At 41.0% G+C, this 22,714-nt stretch overlaps 2 protein-coding genes across 2 annotated transcripts; one reads left to right on the top strand and one right to left on the bottom strand.

Annotated features, from left to right (window-relative positions):
• Window positions 1-188: 188 nt before the first annotated feature.
• On the bottom strand, window positions 189-19,668 carry gatb (glutamyl-tRNA(Gln) amidotransferase, subunit B; the record flags this gene model as incomplete). The annotated part of the gene is made up of 13 exons (XM_083909346.1): window positions 189-346; window positions 443-577; window positions 717-795; window positions 4,901-5,034; window positions 5,124-5,316; window positions 5,624-5,668; window positions 8,063-8,147; window positions 9,373-9,486; window positions 9,602-9,724; window positions 11,671-11,869; window positions 18,357-18,470; window positions 18,567-18,720; window positions 19,610-19,668. The coding sequence occupies 13 exons, from the start codon at window positions 19,666-19,668 to the stop codon at window positions 221-223; spliced, it is 1,560 nt and encodes a 519-aa protein (XP_083765472.1). The 3' UTR covers window positions 189-220.
• Window positions 19,669-20,015: 347 nt separating this feature from the next.
• Window positions 20,016-20,675, top strand: dctpp1 (dCTP pyrophosphatase 1; the record flags this gene model as incomplete). Its single annotated transcript, XM_083909347.1, has 1 exon — window positions 20,016-20,675. The coding sequence occupies one exon, from the start codon at window positions 20,016-20,018 to the stop codon at window positions 20,517-20,519; it is 504 nt and encodes a 167-aa protein (XP_083765473.1). The 3' UTR covers window positions 20,520-20,675.
• Window positions 20,676-22,714: the final 2,039 nt, after the last annotated feature.

Genomic DNA, 22,714 nt, shown 5'->3' on the forward strand with positions numbered 1-22,714 from the left:
TATAACCTGGCCCCCACAGACTCCTAAATCTCATTCAATCTGGTCAGAATATCAAAAATAAGAGTACAAATACGACATGGTGATATCACACTGTCACAGATAGTGATATTCTCAAAAGCTTTATTATTTGAAGGAGACACATAAATACAGATGTTGAAAACTTTGTAAAGTATTTACAAAATGTGATTACGACCTACAGCCTCGTGTGTGTGCGTGACCTTCATGAGGTCTTCTCCTCTAAGATTGCTCTCACCAGAACTGGGTCAGCTCTACCTTTGGTCTCTTTCTGAACCAGACCCATCAGGTTGTTCAGAACTTTCTTGTTTCCGGCTCTGATGGCGCGAACCTACACGGCAGACACAAATCGTCTCAGATGTGATTTAAAAAAAAAACAAAAAAAACAATTGAATTAAAAATAGAAAATTAGCGTGTGAGCTCTCACCTTCTCGGGATGCGAGTCCACCACCTTCTGGCAGATGCTGTGCAGCTGTGCGGTGTCGCTAACAAGACCCAGGTCCTGCTCCTGGATGATCCGTGCGGCCGACTTGCCGGCTGACCTCCACATCTCCTGGAACACCTGCCAATGGAGAGAAACCAGTGAGACGCAGGTGATGACTGGAATACAAACAAGCCGTAGCTGTGTGTGTATGTGTGTGTGTGTACAGCGTGATGGGCAGATGAGGAGGGGACGCGCCGTCTGTGTGCAGCTGACTGACCTGCTTGGCAACCGAAGAGGAGACGTGTCCTGTTTCCTGGAGCTCCAGCAGCTCGGCCAAGGCAAGAGGAGAGACCGGGCTGAAATCAAATGAACGGGTAATGTAATTACATTTAAATGGACTGAATAAGTGATTTAAAATGGTGGAGGAGACGAGGAGAGAGAGAGAGGGAATGTCAGACTGAAAGGACACAAGAGTCTATCAACGTTTGACTATAATGTGTTTGCCTTCCCTGCGTCTGCTTGTTGATTCCCCAGGCTACCAGACAAATAGAATCAAAACGCCTGTTTGGAAATATTAAGTGGAGACTGAGTTTCATTCAGTGAACTGGAGGCCAGGAGATACTGCGTCTCCTCCAAAACATCCCACAGTCACTGTGGAAACAGATCAACAGTTTCCACCTTGTGTCTATGCATTTTCAATTTCACAAAAAAAAAAAAAAAAGTGCTTAATAAATATATTAGACCACCATCACCCAAAGCCATGGCTGCCCTAAATTAACAGCATTGGTAATTATCAACATCATTTGTGTAATGGTTAATACACCAGTGTGTAGAAGTTCTTCAACCAAAAATATAATTTTAATGCTAATTATTGTTATAGGTGAAGTTAAAAAAAAAAAAAAAAGTTAAATTATAGTTATTTACTTCCTAATTTACTTATCTAATTCCTGAACATAAAAGTGAGTTTAGTTAGAAACAAGTTTTTGAAAGATTGCTAAAATATTTATGTTTAATAAACTGCAGAATACATTCCAGTGAAAACTGATAATAAAGTTCGCATACTGTCGCTTAGTATACTGTTAGTAGTTTACTAAACTACAGATTATCCCGTTAAAGGACCAGTGTGAAGGATTTGGTGCCATCTAGAGGTGGAGTTACATATTGCAAGAGAAGCTTAAAGCTGCACTGTGTAACTTCTGATTGTTGTTGTTATTCTGCCTCTGCTCACCCTTCATGAACAGAAACGGTGCAACTCAGGACTCTGTCAGACAAAACTATCAGACCTGACTGAGGGACGTTTGTGTGAATACAGCAGCAGCGCAGGGGCGGGTGGGGTCAAGAGGCGTTTATCCCGATAACCTGCTGGATGAGGGTCAGGGTTAATTCAGGTGTCCAACCTGTTGCCTCATATAGAAACAAATCACTTCCTGTGTGCAGCCTCGGAATGCTGCCAGGCGACACTACAGATTTAAACACATAAACATGGTTATATCGGCTAAATGTAAAAATATTATTCTCCTAAATACGTGGGTAAAAAATGTATACAACCAGCTACAAGTAATGGTTAAGCAGGTTTGCAGGGAGTATTTGGCTTAAAGTGAATAAATAAAATGTGGAAATAAAGCAGCTACAACAAAGCTAGAACGCTATTTTTTTAAAATTAGTAGGACAAACATGAACTTGACCAAAGCAACTCAAACTGGGTGATTAATAGGGGATTAATGACCTGGCAGTGGACACACGTCAGTTAAAAATAAATCACATTCGAAACACGGCGTTACTGGACGCCTGGTGGGACATTTCATTAATCTGCCACCGTCCTGTCACCACCCTGCAGAGACTTCCCCCTCGTAGGCAGCCGCCAGCAACTTCTCTGAGGGTGGAAACCTTGGAGGAGTGACTCGTCTCTGCCTGGTTGAATTCTTAATGACGTGTGTGGACTCTCGGGTTTCTGGCTGTCTGACCGACGTTGCATCCCAATTTCCTGTTTCCTCTTAGAAATCTGACAGTCTTGGAACCAGAAAATAAAAAATCTGATTTTGAGAGGACAAAGAAAATACAATAGTGACTATGATCACAGTATGTTTAAGCAACGTTTTGTTCTATTCCGCCTGCAGATTTTGAAGGCTGATCGTCCAAATACTAGAGCAAATGCAGCCGCTTCGTGGATCACTCAAACTCAAATGTTTCAACCATTTTTCCGTCTAGATGTAGATAAAGCGAAGTTCACAGCGTCTGCGTCGATGTCGACTCATTACTTCGGTTCAGTTTCATTTGCTCTGCGATGACTCGAAGGTTTTTATTCTAAGCAAAGAAAGAAAGAAAAAACAGATCGATGTTTTTTTTTTGCTATTCTCAGTTGGACTCAACGAGCTGAAGTGAAGCTTCCAACGAGAAGAAGGAAATATCTGTTTCAACATGTTATAAAGACTTTATTCCGTTTCAAGTGTTTTTGGAAAAGTCAGTGGGGAGACATCAAAACACCGTCATCCAAAAATGATTATATGAACTTGCATATGTTAATGCTAGGGGATACAACAGCTAAAGGATTATCTGTGTAAACAAATAATCTTTGAGGTAATTCAAACAACAGTATAAAGTAATGTTCCTCCCACAATCTAAAGTCTGGATTGGGTTAAAGTTCATCGAAACATTCTAAACCACATCCACGCAGTCGCTCAGCTCAAGTAACAGGTCAATGTTGTGTTATTTTTAGCTGCGATGACAGAATTCAAACTAGGACGAGCGCCTCATGACTGAAAAGACGACTCCTTTTTAAATCGTAATTATTTAGGACGATGTTGAAATTGTGGAAAAACATGTTTCACTTTAACCAGGGTATTTACGGTATAACCCCTGTTCATGTATCTAGGCTGCAATGTGTTGCCATAGGGAATCCCATAATGCCTGTGAACAATGCCCGGTCAACAAGAAGACAGCATGAAGCAAAGCCAGATGGCCAGAAGTTATTGTCCTGTTAAAGGACCAGTGTGTAGGATTTGGTGCCATCTAGAGGTGGAGCTACATATTGCAAGAGAGGCCTAAAACTGCACTGTGTAACTTCTGCCTCTGCTCAACCTTCATGAACAGAAGCGGTGTAGCTTCGTCTGAAAACGGGCTCTGTCGAGCAAAACTAATCAGACCTGACTGAGGGAGCGTTTGTGTGTATACAGCAGCAGCGCAGGGGCGGGTGTCCGACCTGTTGCCTCTGTCTGTCTGAAACACAGCCTGAAACTTTATTTTGAAATCACAGGAAACTAAATCAATGTGTCAATAAGCTCGTTGTTTTAGTTACGGTGCACTACTTTAGGATTCTATTTCTGTTTGTGGCAGATTATCTTTAATTCTAGTTTTAAAGAGTGGTTTAATTATTATTTATTTATTTTACTTTTTAGTTGTGGCCCTCTGATGTAATGTGAATAGATGTTTGTCTCTGCATGTTGGTCACGTGATTGACAGGTGAACTGTCCAGGCTGTAACCTGCCTCTCGTTCCACTGTGACTCTCAAAGGATAAAGCAGTTCAAAATAATATCACTAAGTTAAAAAAAAAACCTGAATTATCATGCAACTCTGCTACTTATTTCATCTCTATGGAGCATTCTTTCAGGTTGGCCTTGGATGGATGAATGGATGGATGGTGGTTGTTCTGCTGTACAGTAGTTGGTGTTTACAACTTCACCCACTCTGTTTCCCTTCCTTCTCTGACAGCATCTTCACTCTGCTGATAAAACACATGCCAGCGCTGTTTGATGCCAGAGTTCCCTCCACCACCACCACCATCGACCCAGCCTCCTCCTCCTCCTCCTCATGTGCTCGCCTTTTGATACTATTGATTTAACTTACCGACGTATTCCTTCTCGCTGCTGGCATTTTCTCAGAGCTCCCTCACAGAGCCGAGCCGAGCTGAGCCGCTCACACCCAACTGTAAAAACCATCTGCTATGAATAGTCCATTCAGTGAAGTGTCTCAGACTGAGGTTTAGTCACGCATATGGATTAGGTGATGCTTCTGACATGGAATCAAGAGCTTTTCCACTTGAGGTTAACCCTTGAATTAGTGGTTTGTGACATCTGAGAATAAAGAGAGGCGAGACACACATACACACACACAGGCTCGCACAGCTATTCTTAGGACACAGCATTGGCTTTCATTCATTTGGCCAACCTAAACTAAGCATTATCCCAAACCTTAACCTTACCACGTTCAAATCTCAGCCCCGAAACCTAACCAGTTCCTCAGAAATGAGGTTCCGGTCTCCATGAGGACGACTGGTCCTAACAAGATCAGTGTTTATGCCAGAAAAGACGCCCACAGTGCATCTGGAGACTAATAAATAGTTTTGCCTTTCACTGCATTCTTATTCCAGACAGTTAGGAAATGACACGGAAACGGGAGAGAAGAAATAGGACATTAAGAGGACTTTGAATATAGTAAAAGCAGCACGAAGGCACTTTCCTCACCTCTGGCTCACGCTCATGTCTTTCTGGTTGAGTTGCCCCAACAGCTCTTTTGTCACCCAGCCAATCACCTTCCTCGGCTCCTTCTTGGTCGCCTTCAACACAGCCTCAAAGTAGTCGACCAGCCCGTCCTCACTCTGCCAAAAAAAGAAGACATCCAAGCTGATTTGATGGTAGTTAAAGTACAGGGGGGAAACAGACTGCATTCACCCACTCATAAACTCACCAACAGAGTGAAGCTGTGCTCGGGGAGGATGTCGTACGTCTGCACCAACATGTCTCTTTTGACGCTGGGCAGCACTGGGAGCCCGTCCCTCAGATTCTGCACCACCACAGCCTGGCTCGTGTCCACGCCGGCGGGCAGAGACGCGTCGTCTTCATACACGATCAGAGGGGGCAGGTTGGGCTCGGGCATAAACCTGAAGGTGGTAGAAAGAGAAGGAAAAGCTTTATCAACAGCGCAGATAACCTTAGAGAAGATGAGGTTAGCGCCGTAGAGTTAATAGCACTCATTTTGACACCAAACTTGTCCCGTTTCACTCGCTTCCCTTTATCATTGGACTTAATCTCATACCTGTCCATCAATCATTCCTCAAACTAAACACACACGGAGAGAGAAGTGAGTGATATCCGTTTATGGCCGTCTGTCCAGCTGCCACTCAGTCCACTCATTCATTCTTATATAATAACTGCATGTCAATAAACACAAGCTCCTTCCAGACTCACCTGTAGTCCTGAAGACCCTCTTTGTCCCTCATGGGAATAGTCTCACTAGAAGACAACAGATGTGCAAATATTAATTTACGATGTGAACTGTAGCCAACATTTGCATAAAAGATAAAACAGTCAAGAATAGAAGAATTATTTTGCAATTGCATTGTTTCAAATTGCATTTTTTTAATTTGAAAACAACTCCTTGCCTTAGTATTTTCTAAAATCATGTACACTACCGTTCAAAAGTTTGGGGTCACCTATAAAATTATATTATAAAATAAATATTTTTTAGCATTTTCCATTAAAAGTCACACTTTTATTCATCAAAAGAGTTGCACAATGAATAGAAAATACAGTCAAGACATTGACACGATTAGAAATAATGATATTTATTAAAATTAATCATTTTGCCCTTTTATCAAAGAACCAGCTAAACCTGTTTTCAGCTGTGCTAACATCATTGCACAAGGGTTTTCAAGGGTTTTCTAATCATCCAATAGCCTTCTAACGCAATTCGCAAACACAATGTACACTCTTAGAAATAAGGGTTCCAAAAGGGTCCTTCTACAAGGGCTGAGGTTCTACCTGGAACCATTTGCTTCCCGAAAAAAGGGTTTTTCAAGGGTTCTTGGTAACACTAATGATTCCAGTAAGAACCATTTTGATCCAGAGAACCCTTTAAAACCCCCTTCCTGAATAAAGGGTTTTAAAAGGGTTCTTGGTGGAACCCTGCAAAAGGTATAAAAGGTCATACCTGGAGCCAAAAAGGGTTCTATGAGGACAAGCCAAAGAACCTTATATGGTTCTACTTAGCACTTTTATTTCTAAGAGTGTACCATTAGAACCCTGGAGAGATGGTTGCTGGAAATGGGCCTCTATACACCTAAGTACGTATTCCATTAAAAAACAGACGTTTGCAGCTAGAACAGTGGTTTACCACATTAACAATGTATAGAGTGTATTTCTGATTCATTTAATGTTATATTATTTGAAAAAAAAGAAGAAAAAAAAGAAAGTGTTTTTCCTTAAAAAATAAAATAAGGACATTTCTAAGTGACCCCAAACTTTTGAATGGTAGTGTAAATGATCTAATATTGAGCTAATCATTAATAATCAATAAAAGAGAGACACATCACATGTGTGTAGTGATGAGTATCAGTTGACCCAGTTTGGTGGGGAGTCAGATGTGTTGCCTTCTGAACCTTTGGCAGGAACAACAAGAGCCAATCACAGGCCTCCACACGCTGTTTAACATGCTTCACCATGTACATCTGACATGCAAGGAGGCCTCATGGGAAAGAGCTGCGGTGCATCAAAGATGATCCATGCCTCAGCTGTGTGGGAGCCGGAGCGTTCCGCGAGCTCGTATACGCAGCAGCCCTGTGGTTTCGCGCAAAGCTCGCAGATAAAACGGCAGCACCCAAATGGCTCTATTCATCATCATTACCGTGATGGTTTCTCCTTAGCAATGCTCAAGACTAATTGTCACAACTGTGCCAGGATTCAGGAACGCAAGAAACGGGGCCGAGAAGCAAATGCAGGTCTTTGATTTATTAACCTAAGGACGCCTACAAGACGGTGAGACCAGACTGGAGGCAAAACTAAAGAATACAAAAATACATAATCCACTCATCCTCTACCACTTTATCTTCCACATGAGGGTCATGGGGGGCGCTGGTGCCAATACCATCTGACATGGTAGACTCCAATTACTCTCACACTCAATTTAGAATGTCCATTTGTCTAATCCCCAAATCTCCAGGTTTTCCGGTTACTTCCCACCGTCCAAAAACATGCAATATGGGGATTAGGTAAATTGGACACTCTAAATTGACCATTGGTGAAGAGTTGCAGCTTTAAAAAGTGTGAAAATGTAAATTAATATTTGCATATTTGTGTTTTCTAGTGACAATATTCCCATGAGGGACAAAGAAGGACTTCAGGTGAGTGGATGAAGTTTGGGGAGTGAAACCCAGTGACTATAACTTTTATTTTCTTGTATTGCCATCGATGGATGACTCTGGTTTTTTCAGCTTATGAGAAAATGTGAAAAAGTCAACTTCTAAATTTGATTTATAGCATCATTAAACTTTTCCTGAGGAATCGATTTTATGAATTACGATCTCATGTAGAGTCAAATAGCATAATAGCAGATATTGGTGCACGTTGACCTGTGTGTTTGACAGCTAACGCTCAGTCACACTCACCTAAATACTAAACTAAAGGCTTTAAAGTTCACAAAACAATGGGTGATGGGGGAAAAAAAATATGACAAGCCAATTGAAACACAAGGTCAGAAATAAATTGGGCTTTTAATGCCGTGATTAAAAAATAAATTAGGAAACACGACTGTGCAGAAAGTTGCTCAGGAGACAAAGAGTGAGACTAACGAACAGGGCAAAGATCACAGTCGATCACAGTCGATGACCAAGCTTGGCGTTATCCTCTTACCCTGATTTGGAATCGTACGCCCTCGTCTCGTTCTGCACCGCCCCTCCTCTCTGCAACACATCGATCTGTCTCTGGATCTCAAAGTCTGCCGATACAAGAGACAGCGTTATCGCGTAAATACGGATACTTATGACGACGCACAGAAACACCCCCAACGACGCGGTAAATGCCAAACATCTGCCGCTAAACGCTGACAATCCTCGAGGTCCGTGACTGCTGCTGCCACATTATGACTGTGATGAATGAGGTTCTTCTCCGTGGCTTTCTAAATACCAGCTCAGCAGCGGCGTAAACGTGCTAAAACTTTATTGATAAATCACTTAGTTACAACCCCGTGATGCATTAAACCGCGCTTACAGACCTGGGTGTGAATAAACGCTGAAGTTTTCTGAATGAGACTCTTTGTCAGCTTTTTTTTTTTAAATGAAGCTCTATCAACACTCAATTAGCCTGGGCTTGACACAAAATCTATGCTTTTTTAAATTGAACAGCTGTGTGACGCCACTGTGCCAACATACTCTGCAGTCACACAGCTAATTAGTTGTGAATGGCTGTCAGTCCTCAATTTATGCTTCTCGAGTCGCTGTCAATATGAAATAATCTTCCTGTCTTCGCTCCAATTCATAATTTCAACAACAACAACAAAAAAATCCTATTTGCAAGTACAAAAGTGATGAATATATGATTTAACAAATCTTGCAGGTTCACACAAATGAGTGGTGTATGAGTTTCCAGTGTTGGAAGAAGAAGAATTTAGATCCTTTACTCGTAAAAACAACTACTAAAATATGCGTAAGTTTCAAGAATATTCATAAAGCATCATGATAAAATGATCATGTCAACATGTGAACTCTGATCTATAATGTTTAATATCACTGTATTATAATTTCTAATGTAATTATATCATATTTGTATATACTGTTGAGTAGTTTAAAGCAAAAATGTCAGCATTTAACTTATTGGTAAATATTGAATCATTGCAAGTTGCACTTTTAATCTGTAGTGATCCATCATATTTTATTATTTTATCACAATTTCTTTACTTTGAATTTGGGTAGAGTAAATGTCTGTTGAAGCATGAAAGGGTAAAAACTGAAATTAAGTAGAAATGTTGCTGTTTTATAGCAGGTTATATAAGTGTTTGTATATCCAGGGTCACTACTAAGTAAATTGGTCCCCGCAGTAACATCCAATGAAATGATAAAGTGTTGTTTTTACACTACTTATACTATATTAGTTGATTAAAAATTAAAAATGTAAAGTCCCAAAAATCATAAAACAACTTAAAGTACACTTCTCATGGTACAAACCTATTGCTCTGGCCAGGTACCGACTGCTGTTGATGTTCTTCACCTCAGTCCTGATGCCCAGTGCTTCACCCGGTCTGTGGACGGACACGTTGGCATCGACTCTCAGCTGGCCCTCTGATGAGAAAGAGGTGCACACACACACACACACACAAACAGAGAGAGGGAAATAAGTTGATATCTCAGCGGCACAGAAGCACAGAGAGATAGAGATGAAAGTGATTTTCTTTACCAGACATGTTGCCTTGACAGGTGCCCAGGGCCTGCAGGATGAGCTGCAGCTCTCTGACAGCAGCAGCAGCCTCCTCTCCACAGCTCATGTCTGGCTCCATCACCACCTCCATTAGACCTACACCTGATGGATTTGAAGACAGCATTTTTTGCTGCTTTGTTAAGTGTAAATCCACAGAAAAATGACACCGATAAAAAGATTTATATGGCTTTCACATTCTCTTTCTGTTATTACTGACTGTATAAACTCCGTATGCTAGCAGAAATTGAAGTGAAAAACCTCAGAATTAGATTTTTATCAGTAACTGTGTCAGCTCTACAGAAGCCGCCATTTTGGAGCAACACCACATTATAGTAGCCCACAACGGACAAACATGCTAACTGAAGGTGTTGAGGATGAGGGATATTCACGTACAACATCACACTTTAACTTTAAGACTAAACCATTACGGATTACTAACCTTTAATGCAACACTTTCTTCTGTGTGTGTATATATTTGTAAATTTGACTTTTAGTCTGCAGATTAATTCTTATGAAGAGTTGCGTGTGTATACGTCAGTAAGGATTATTTAAAATAGGGATGCACGATATTATCGTCACAATATCGTTATCTGCAGATATTGGCTTTAAAATGTATTAAAATGGATATAAGCAAACACACCAAGATCCGCCTATGCTAGGCTATGGTAGCATCCCCTATAGCTATTTTTTATTTTTTTTTATGTTTATGTGTTTTACACAATAAATACATTTTATATCCTCATCTGCTGCGACATATGTATGAAAAAATATGATGTAAATTTCACAACAGAAGAGACTTTGGCCCCGTCCCAATACCTCCCCTAACCTTAAATTTTGTGCGTTCACATGTAGGGGGGAGCAAGGGGGAGTGTGATTTTGCCCTTTAAGTGAGCTTCAACGAGCTTTCAACAAAAATGGCCGCCACGTCTGCGGAGGAATAATTTTGTTGTAATATATTTTCGCAAATAAGAATGTTACAATGTCGAAATGTGTTGGAATATGTTGGTTTGACATACATCCAAAGGACCTTTGAGCTTTGAACACTAATGTCAGTATAACTGACGATTAATGAAAGCAGCTAGCTAACATAAAGCTCTACATGACGGGCAAACTCTCTCGAAGCACTCGGCAAATAGCCGCTAGCTAGCGCTGCTACATCTGGGTAGTTTTGTCAGTGTTTTGGATGTGTGTACCGGCGTTCACTTGAACACGAATACCCTTAACTTGTCAGATTTCAATCACATTCGTGATATAGAGTTTAGAAGGACGGAGAAAACTGGTGTTGACGGAGAAAAACAAACACAGCCAACGCAACAGGCAACACAACAGCTTGATCCGCCGGCATTTTTCCTGAACGGAAATAGTAGCACGCTCCCCCGGTAGATGTGTCAACGTGTGACGTAGGTTAACATGTTCATTACGTTCACTACGCTAATGTGTGCTAAGGGACAGTTTAGCTGCAGTTGGGCAAAAGACGTATATATTGGTGTACCGGTACATTATCGGTTATAGCCTATATATTGGTCAAACTCTCAGTACCTTTCCTAATATTTCATGTCTTTAATGCCATTAAAAAGTCAAAAAGATTTAATTTAGCTTTATTTTTGTGGCGAAACAGTGTCGTGAAATGTTTTTGGGAACACAAAACTCAAACTACTGCTCAGAACAGTAGCACATAGCAGTAGTTTTGTTTAAGGGCTATTTTCAGCGGTGGATTAATCCACAGTGGGTTCTATGGTGAGAATCTTTGGCAGCTGGGTGACATGTGACAAATAAAAAACAAAACCGACAACAAACAGATGTCATGTTTGTGGTAATAAAACAATGTTGGGCCTCAGGAGCCTGAGCCAGAGGGAGAAACTGAACAAACAGCAACATATCATCCAGTGAAGTGGCACTGTGGAATACGCTACATCAGACTGACACATGCTGTGTGTCAAAGGATTTTATTGTTGCTTTTACTCTTTTTCCCGGAAATTTACTGACAGGTTTGTTATAACACTAAAACAAAGATCCACAACAGCATCCACAACACTATGTGACGTCACCTGCTCTGTTGAGGTCTATGAGCGTCTGGCTGTGGGCGTCATCATGGAGACTCTTGCCGCTGTCCTGCTCCAGCTGGATCTGTTTTACCGTGGCAACTTTTCTGATCACTTCGCTCCTCTTTTTTCCTCCAAGGAAGCTGTACGTCAGTGTGCCATCGACTGCGATAGGACGCCGCTGCTGTGTGATCTGGTATCCAGCCTGACAGGAGAAGATACATCATTATAGAGCCAGTCTGTGCAGCAGGTAAGCAAATAGAGAATCTGAATAAGTTGAAACATTTTGTTACCCCTTGTAACTTTTTCTTACTAAAATTATTGTATTGCGTCCTATGTAACGTCCTGATTAAAAGACACTTGCTGACATAATGAGAACTGCATTCTCACTCCTAGGGCAGGAGATCACCATGGCCTGTACCAAGGTTAGAACGCACTGAGTCAAGTAAGGCCTTATTCTGAGTGACACAACCGAGCAACAGATCAGATGGTTTCCAGGTCTTCAAGTTTCCTGCAGCCTTGGTTGGAAATCCATCCATCTTCTTCTGCTGACATAGGGCGATAGGCAGGGTACACCCTGGACAGTTTCCCAGTCCATCGCAGGGCCACATATAGAGACAAAGAACCATCCACTCTCACCTATGGTCAATTTAAAGCTCACATAGAGTGATCCTATTGCACATATATGTGAGTTATGGAGTTCTACTTACATCCATTAACTTGTTTTTATAGTCAAAAACATCCTAGTTGCTGCAAACGAGCGGATAGAAATCTCTTCTCATTGAAGCTCTTGTCAGCCGCGCTGTTTCAGAGTGAAATCTCACCCCCAGAAGACAGACTGTGTTGTGATTGGCCAGCCAACGAGAGTGACGTAATTAGCACGTCAGCTCTCAGAAGCGCAGCTCCCCCTCTGGAATGGTGGATTCACTGCTACTCATTATCAAAACATTGTTTTAACAATGTTTAAAAATAGCTTTATCACAACTCCCCGCCACAGTCCCTTCTACGCCTTTGACCCAGGACACTGTTGCAAGTGAAACACCTCCACAACGGGCGTTCTTCTTCTTCTGCGGTTCAATGTACACAACCGAATGTGCCCGGACTCGTGCCCGGAGCAGGAGGATCTGCTGTTCAGGAGACGGGATCCTTAGGTCACGATACCAGGCTTTTTCAGACCGCTTGCAGAGCCCGAGAATATAATAAAACCCAGCATTCTCAGCAGTGGCACCTTAGGGCTTCATAAACGATGTAATGGCGCAGATACACACCAAAAAACAGGTTTAATTGAAACTTCCAGTCTATGGGAGCTTTAACTAATCCCCATATTGCATGTTTTTGGACTGTGAGAGGAAGCCTGCAGAAAACCGACGCACACACAGGGAGAACATGCAAACTCAATGCAGAAAGGCCTTTGTTCCGACCGACTAACCACTACACCAGCCGTGTGGCCCCTGGTTGGACATCATTATTTCTAAATCAAAGAATAGACTATCATTTAACCAAAATGTAATTTGTACTGGGAGACAAATCAACCTCGATGACGAGTCCAGCATCAATTAAACATGGTGCTGATCGTCTGGGCTGTAGTGCTAATGCAGCAGCAGCGTTGCCATTATTTCGCTCAAGGTTTTCCATTCACAAAAGCCCAACAATCATTTCATCTGCTTCTCTGTTCCTCAAAGAATCTGCAGCTCTAATTCCCCATGTCACTATGGCAACTGCATCACAGGAACTAAACATTAATCACACTTATGCTAAAGAGAATGAGAGGATGTGGGGGTGGAGGAAGGTAGGTGGGGTGGGGTTTTGGTCTGTGCTTCTCTGAACAATGTGCCTGATCGACACAATCAATCACGTCCTTTTAAAACAAAAGAAAGTGGGGAAAAAACAAGTTTTAGGCAAAGTTTTCTTTTTAATTTATAGTATAAAATTCAATCTATGTCTCAGAAACCACTTTTTGCTGAGAAATGTTGCCTCTGATGGCACAAACATGCCGTACTGTACATTAGGCAGCGTCGGTGTAAGGGAAGATCATTTGAATTTCCTGCATAATAAATCAGCTTCTTCTGGCTCCATAATGAAGGATGAGACAGGTTTGTCATTAATAACGTCCTTGTGGACACATCTAAGTTTCCCAGTCACACGGCGACAGCAGATTGTTACCCTAATGAGGAAAACACCTTTTTTCTAATCAGTTACAGGGGCATTTCTAATATCACACTTCACACACTTATTCTTTTCTTCCATATGCTGATGTACATTCATTACTTTAATTAAAGATATATCAAAGTTTCAATCGTCAGGCTGTGTCTGTATATTTAGAAACATAATATCTCTGGGAAATTGTAATTATTTGCCGAGGCTGACAGATTAGCGTGAAGCTACTGAGGCATGTTATTATAGGGCTGTTTAAAACTTTATGCATGTGCATTGCCCGCCATTTCAATTCAAAGAGGGAACGCTGGTTGGACAGCAGCATTAATCATTTAATGAGAAACTGTGGCGTTAAACAGAATGCAATCAGGGATTTCTAGTGGAACATATCAATAATGTAGAATGCAATTTGCAAAATTTATTTTCCAAGGGTTAAGGGGGGTAATTTGTCCTTCAATCCTGCTGTGACTGCTTTGGTTTTTATACGTGTGGATTACAGTCCAACTTGAGATAAAAATGTGAAAAGCGTTCACAAATTAATGCCACTGTGACTTCAGCTCATCAAGCTGTGTTACATAAACCCGACGCAGATCACCGTTTTGACCCAAATATACAACAGATTTACTGACTTTACTGTTCAATAAAGCCATGACATTCTGCTTTCTTTATGACGTCATGCTGTATTTGACAGAGACTGATAATAGACACTGTGTTGAGTGGAGTGTGCATTGTACTGCTTTGAGTAGCGTATTCTATAAGTTATTGTACTTGTCCTTGGGGACTTAAACGGTTTTACCTCCCTACCTACTGATATTATACTAACTTTAAAGGAAACATATTATGCAAAATCAACTTTTTAATCAGTTTAATAAGTATATTTGGGACTCTGGAGGACCTATGAGGAAACAAAGTGTGAAAAAAGATGACTCGCTCATGTTTTTGTGGTCCTCCTCAGTCTAAGTACAGGAGATAAAACACACAATGTTGACTTGCGCGCTCACTGGGACGTCACAATGAGACATTCCTTGAATTGTTGTCTCGCAGAGCTCCGCTTTGTCCCTAAAAAAACGCAAGAGTGCAGGCGAGGGCAAAAGTAGAGCGGAAGTCTGCGAAGTGTTCTATTCTTGGCTGCACATTGCAGCCCAGAGTTCTACACAGACTTTGCAGCCTCAGAGGATTTATGTGTCCAGTGGATACATTTTATATATGACGGCAATGTGCAAAACGACAAATGATGGATATTCCAAATGCTAACTGCTGTTAGCAGCCTGAGCCTCAGTGACGCTAACGTAGTTTCCTGTGTCTCATTTGTATTTAAAGAGACAGGCGCTCAAAACCAAGCATTCTGAACAGGGCTGTTTTGGCAGGGTGATTGAACTGCTGTGGTGCTTCATCCTTATATTTTGACCAAAGCATGTCACAGACATGTTCATTAGGACACCAAGGAACTCAGTTAACTTGGAGAAATAGGGTATAATATGTCTACTTTAAAAGCCAGATAAAAGTTTCAGGGGTTGTTGTGAAATCTTGGGAGAAAATGAAAACTGTAATCTGGTGTTATCGTCCATGCTGTGTGTGACAGCTGTTGAGAATGAAACCAAAAGAGTTGATGCAATCTTCAGTAAACACACAAAAGCGCAACAGGAACACAGCAGTAATCCCGGTGCTTCTGGAAGGGATTTCTGTTGGAATTTCAAAATACTGCACAACTTTTTGGGGGAGATGACGCATCCCTGACATGGTGATTGAAACATGTGCTACTGCCAACTGGTGTCTCCGTGAAACGTATCACATTAGAAAAGTAGAATTAAAGCCCAGCACTTGAACCAAAATAACAGTTGTGACAGTACACAAGGTATTTTCTATACTACACTTAATTCAGTCCAAGTAATCAAAACTTATCAATCACATCTTCACAATAGACTCAAATCAGCTACGAGATATTATTAAAGGGATATACACTACCGTTCAAAAGTTTGGAGTCACTTAGAAATGTCCTTATTTTTGAAGGAAAGGCACTTTTTTTCAATGAATATAACATTAAATGAATCAGAAATACAGTCTATACATTGTTAATGTGGTAAACGACTATTCTAGCTAGTGTTCTAATGGTACATTGTGTTTGCTAATCGCGTTAGAAGGCTATTGGATGATTAGAAAACCCTTGAAAACCCTTGTGCAATTATGTTAGCACAGCTGAAAACAGTTTTGCTGGTTCTTTGACGAAAGCAAAGCATTTTGATAATAATAATCATAATTTCTAATCTTGTCAATGTCTTGACTATATTTTCTATTCATTTTGCAACTCTTTTGATGAATAAAAGTGTGAGTTTCAATGGAAAACACCAAAAAAATTGTTCTGGTGACCCCAAACTTTTGAACGGTAATGTATCAGTGTAAAAATGGCAGGATAAGCCCATAGGATGATTGTATTACTCCCATTTTATGCCACTTCTTTGGGCAGTTCCAAAGAAACATTAACAGAGGAAAAGAAAACGTCTTCAGCCCTTAAATACACTCGTCATTACTTTGCCCAAAGTCATGTTGGAGTAATATCTTTCTTGGGTGAGACAAACTCTCTCGCATGCACTCTTTCTCAAATTTCTAGATGTACGAGCAGACGTCTCTGTGGGGCAAGTCGATGTAATTCCTATGGCTTTTTCATGGAAAAACCTTCAAAGGTCACTCATAATGGCAGTAAAATTACCTCAGGGCTCAGAGGGCCAGTCATTTAACTGCTCCGTTGCATGGAATAACGTGAACTGCACTAGGGGCAGGACTAGGGGATGATATTAGGAAATGAATTGAAATTAGGAAATTAACGATGAACCAAATATTTCTGTTTAGGGTTAAATGATTTGGGGAAAAATGCCAAATTGTCACATTTTTCTTCCAAATATTGGGATTCATGTGACATATGTGATGTTGCACTGTCAGATTAACTCATTTATAAATTGCAGCCTTTGTAATTTTGCTTTTTGCATTGTTTTCTGGTCAACTGCTGGATGTAAGTGCGATGTTTACTCGCCTTTAACTCTGTTTCTGTCCTGCAACTACCAGGGAAAATATCTGTCTCTTTAGCCCCTAATGCCCCGCCATCTTCAAATTTGTTTCTGTGCGGTTTAGTGTTGAGCCCATCGTGTACAATGGTTTTTTTTAGAACCATTTTAATGCCTGTCAGCTGCAGGTAAAAGCAAAAACAGCGTCAGTGTGGGACAAATACATAAACCAGGAGCTGAAGCTTTCTATACACTTCCAAAAGCTCACATAATCTGCTGACTCGGGTGATAATTCTCAGCAGGTTCATCGATACAAGCGTCTGGATGAATGGATTGATTTTTAATATCAAGGTCAAAAAACTGTATTATCATCCAACTCTGCTGCTCCCTTAAGCTCTATGGAGCATTTTAGGGTCTTTCAAATCAATGTTTTGGTTTAATAGCCCATAACTTTATATAAGGTCACTTTCAACGCTCAGATAAGCTCACAGCACGCTGGCTTCCTCAAAGCAAAACGCCAAAGTCAGCAACTAGCTCCAGGACATAATCAACCATTAGCATCTAAAGAGTCAAATGTTTCCCCAGGAGCTGGTGAAGATCAAATCAGAGCAGAAAGGAGAGAAAACATTAGATTTACATTCAATAAGTGGACACGACTACGACTGCTAGTTAATACCAGTGTTGCTCTGTGTCTGCGTGGATGTACAAATAAGCAGCTGGTTAATTACCACTGCTGTAAAGGACATCTACTTTTTATTTATGAAAAACTGGCTGCTGGTTTAAAAAAAATATTAATAGTTTCTTTCATTTTTTTGTGCTCGGTAGTGTGTTTTATTTTTTACTTTTGAAAGGAGATAATTGCACATTTGGCCATTCAGTCTCTACTCGAATATCTAATATTTAAGAGTGATTTCTCATTTACAGAGAAAGTCTGAAGTGGGGATTTTAATTTTCTATGAGATGTGTTTACAACTGTTATAAAGACCATTATGGGTCACTTAAAATCCGTAGTTGATAATAAAGACTACCAGCAACACACATTTATGTTTAATAAATCATACCTAGAAACTGTTGAGTTAGAGATCCACAACTATACATGGGGTTTTTAGAACTCCAATAATGACTTTAAGTAAATAAAAGAGAGCTATGTCTCAATGATCGGCAAAGGTACAAAGAAGGAAATGACCCATGTATAATGTAAAAACAGGAGTGCACTGAAGGAAATCGGGAATGAAAAAAACATTGGTCATTTTCTTTAACAGCTCTCAGTATCATTTGAGTCAGTGTATGTGTGGCAAACGGCATTCTTGCTGCTTCAGCAAGACTTTTAAATTAGAGCTCAGGGCCAGAGAGAGTTCAAGGAAAGTGTTGTGATGGAAAAGTTAGAGGCAGATGAGGACAGCTTATATGAAGTACAAGAAACGCAGAATGCAGCATAATGTGCAGGACAATAGCAGCCGTAGTCTGCACTGGTGGTTGTTAAATGATGATACTGTTGCACAGAGCGCAACCAAGGAGGATGAGGAGTGAGAGACTCACAGGGAGGTCAGCGTAGAAGTAATGTTTCCTGTCAAAATACGACTTCCTGTTTATAGTGCAGTTGAGAGCCAATCCTGTCATCACTGCTGCCTCAACACATCGTCTGTTCAGGGCCTGTAGACACACACACACACACATTACCTAATGATCAAACAATGAATGGGTAAAAATGTTGTTCTTTTTGTTGAAATTAAGCTAAACATTGCTTACAGGTAACGTGCCAGGTAAGGATCCATCAAAGAACGACACCAGGGAGTTTGGAGGGGAAGAGAAGCAAACCCCTGAGCCAGAAAACAGCTTGGTTTTGGAATTAATCTGGGCGTGGATTTCCAATCCAACCACACCGACAAGCTTCTGTGGAATGCTAAAACAGAAATTATAGGAAATTAAAGAAATTTTAACTGGACGTTTGGTCTGCACATCTCCATATTTGAAACTGAGGGTAGGATCTTCCTGCAGGGTCATACAGTTTTTTCAGTAATGTGAAATAACACAAACTTGAACAAAAAGGACACGCCTCCTGTTATTAGGACTTCCGGGCTTCCTATATTTTATATGCATATTCAAGTGCAAGAAACTTTAACTTTAAAAATACAATCCAAAAATCCTCTATATCGCATGCTACACTATGCACAGACTGTATGCAATATTTGTTACAGAATTGGAGATTTATTCTTTGAAATGACTCGTAAACGTAAACAGCTAAATCGTTTAAAAATGGTCTAAAATTACTGATTGGACAAATATCGGTATCAGTAGTTTGTATCGGACACAAAAAAGTAGTATCGGTCCATCCATATTTCTCAGCACAAAAAAACCAGACAGTGCTTCCACGTCTGTTTACATTCTGACGTCACGTTAAATCACACGAGTTTCTGCGAGATCACAAATCCCCTGTAATCTCCTCCCCTGGAAATGGTTTGATTAAACACGTGTGTGTGTGTGTGTGGTCCTGCGTCTTGACCGGGTCGTATAGTCTGTGCTTTCTCAGGCTTAAATCAATGAAAGTCAGTGAGAAAGTCCAAGAAAGTGTGGGGCAGTCTTCAGTTGCGGTTGTAAGTTTAAAAACACGTAAATATTTTATCAGTAAACCCGTGTCCCTTCAGTCAGTTGACGAGTTTCCACTGTTTACCTTCGGGAATTCTGGATTCACTCAAAGATATTGGTTCGTCATTGAACTGCTCCACAAACACAGGTAAGCGACACCGACAATAACAACACAAGCAGCAGCTTCTCTTACCTCTGCGCCTGACTATGGCACCGTGAGCTCCTTGTACTTATTCGTCTTACGACACTTAAAACGTTTGGACATAATGTTGATATTCGCGAATTCATGTTATAAAGCAGCTCACTTGCGGCGACAGAGGGGGCGGCCATGTTGCCTTTACGGCTTTGGTTAACACGAGAAGGACACTGTAGTTTTTCAAGGTGACATTTCGTATTAGCAGCTATCCTGCTGCTTGTCCTGTAACAACTACAAACCCCAGCCCTGACGAACTTCCTGTTCACGACATATGTTGCATCATTTCCGGTGTGACAACTGGCGGGAGTTCACTTCAACACTGTGGCGCGTGAGAGCAGAGGCTGTTTGCAGTCAGACGTCGACAAACGTTTGTGTTTTTATTTCGCGACAAAGCGGAAAAAACTTCACTCACCATGATGGCGACACACAGAAACGGAGACTGTGGAGTTAAAGACGACGTGTCGTCAGCGGTGGTGAACGGAGAAGCCACGGAGGCATCAACCGGCGTCAAGCTGCAGAATGGAGCGACCGTCCGGCCGGAGAGTTTCACCTTCACTCCCGAGCCCACGTTAGAGGATATTCGGCGAATGCAGGCCGAGTTCACGGACGAGCGGAACTGGCAACAGTTCCACCAGCCCCGCAACCTTCTCCTGGCCATGGTGGGTGAGGTGGGCGAGGTGTCGGAGCTCTTCCAGTGGCGGGGGGAGGTCGCCGAGGGACTGCCGGACTGGACCGAGTCGGAGCGGGAGCATCTGGCACACGAACTCAGCGACGTGCTGATCTACTTGGTGGAGCTCGCCGAGAAGTGTGACATCGACCTTCCCCAAGCGGTGCTGCGCAAAATGGCCCTAAACCGAATGAAATACCCCGCCAACAAGGTGCACGGTTCGGCCAAGAAGTACACAGAGTACAAGGACTAAGTTTGTTTGGGTGTTTTGTTTGGAGACGGATCACAATCACAGAGACTGGTGGAGCTGCTGTTACTGAGCACCACACTGCCAGCATGATGCTGCTGCTGATGCTGGACACTGATATGTCTACTGCTGCACATTTTAATACTTGGTTGAAAAGGCTTTTTTCTCTCGGTTGACTTGTTGCACAACCCTTTGAATGCCTTTGTATGCTGCACACATGTAACTCCACTTATCCCAGCATGCAGAGCTACAGTTGGCAGACAGGCACTTGAGTTATGTGCAGGTTTTTACTGAGCTTCACATTGCCCTTTTAAGTACAGTTTTTGTGTGTGTGTGTATTTGAAGCATTGCATTCTATTTTTAAAGTGGGCATTTTATTGTTTATATTTTATTTCTTTTCCGTGGTATCGGGATGAACATATTTCTCCTTGAACATTTTTTAGATATGATCTCGCTTTGTTGTGAACTTTAACAAAGTGGATAAGAGGCTGATTTTCCTGACCTTTCCTGACGAGGTTAAAAAAAGAGCTTATTCTGTTTATTTTTCATCGGGTTTGAATGTTCTCATCTAGTAAAAGTTGCTGAAATTCTATTCTGTGTATGTGTCCTCATTTATCAGCACAGTTAATCCAGTAAACAAAGAACTAGCCAGGTTGTATGTAGAGAGGTTTACAGTTAATGCAGTCAAATACAACAGTACTTTAGGGATCAGGGAGCTGGTTCTTGTGTATAATGTTATTGTGTTTATTGTAACTGATAGAAATCGTGCATCAAACAATACAATTAATCATTTTATAGCAGTTTTACCTCATTATAGACTCCTCTAAGAAACTGGAATCGACTCCCAATACTAGTAGCACAGCCAGTTCATCCAGTAAAACCATACATCACTATGCAAATCAGTGAAAGCCTTCAATTTTCCCCTCGCCAAACTTGACTTGGTTTAAGCAGAAGTGAAGTTGTTGATGTAGTATCTTCTTTTTATGAAGTCATTAGCAGCAGGACAGTGATTTAACGATTCACTTCGAACTTATAAGTGTCATATTTAAATCATGCTGATGTAAATGAAATTGAAAGTGCAGAATATAATGGGGAGGGGAATTTAACAGCATCGTTCCACTTACAATACCCCCCCCCCTCCCCACCTACCTGAAGTTAAACTTTAATAAATATTCCATCAAAGATCTTAGATCTTGGACACATCCATCTGATTTTATCTTTTTTTTAAATTTGATGTGTTCTGAGACACAAACGTTGCCCTCGGGTGCATATTCTGGTATTTATTTAGACATTAGTTTCTCTTGCCTTTTTTACTCGAGCAGATGTGACACAGAATTTGTCAACTCTCCTGATTCACGTACAAAAACACTTGGAAAGGCAAACCTCTCTCTGACTTGGGCACCACATTCTGTAAATATGTCATTTTTAATTCCAAGCTCTTTGGTGATTTATTGCAAAAAGTGGGAATAAACCTTTGTCAAATTCAAGTTAAAGCACACTGAGAGTTTTTCATTACCATAAACTCTTTGGTCCAACATTATTCCCCACATAAAGTATTTTTTATTTTTTACTAAGCTTGCTCTAACGGCTGCAAATGAAACCATTTGTGGCAGTTCATCAAAAATAATAAGCCCCTCTCGCTCGGAGTGCGAGTTCTGTAATTCACTGTGAATGGGATGCCATAGAGCTTCTATAAAAACGGGTGATTGAGGAGAATGTGACGTTTTGTAGGTGCTATTTCAACATTCGGTGCCTTGAATCTCAATGTGTGCGAGCCAAGAGAAAGACTCTCAGCGTTCATCACTGTTCTAAAACATGGATGTAATGTATATTTCCTGATTGTCTGTTACAGCAAATCAGATGCATCCTGTCACCATCGGGGATCTGTGATCAGGGAAGTGCTGATGCAAACATCACCTCTCTCACTACTTCAAACCTATCCCAGAGAGCTGAAGATGTAGGTTAACATCCTAGTTCTATACACCATCCACTCCAATTTAGTACCAATATCACACTAGAGCAGGGGTTCTCAAATTTCTGATACCTGAGGGCCAATTTAGGAACCCAACATTGGACTGAGGGCCGCCAAAGGAAAAAAACGGAAAGAAATCCCATCTGTAATAATTTTAATGACCATATTGCAGCTGTACAGTTTAGCGTTAAGTAATATAAGCCTTTCTTTAAGCATTAATATAATAACG

This window comes from Microchirus variegatus, assembly GCF_963457635.1.
Source record: "Microchirus variegatus genome assembly, chromosome: 23".
In the NCBI taxonomy this organism is placed as follows: domain Eukaryota; kingdom Metazoa; phylum Chordata; class Actinopteri; order Pleuronectiformes; family Soleidae; genus Microchirus; species Microchirus variegatus.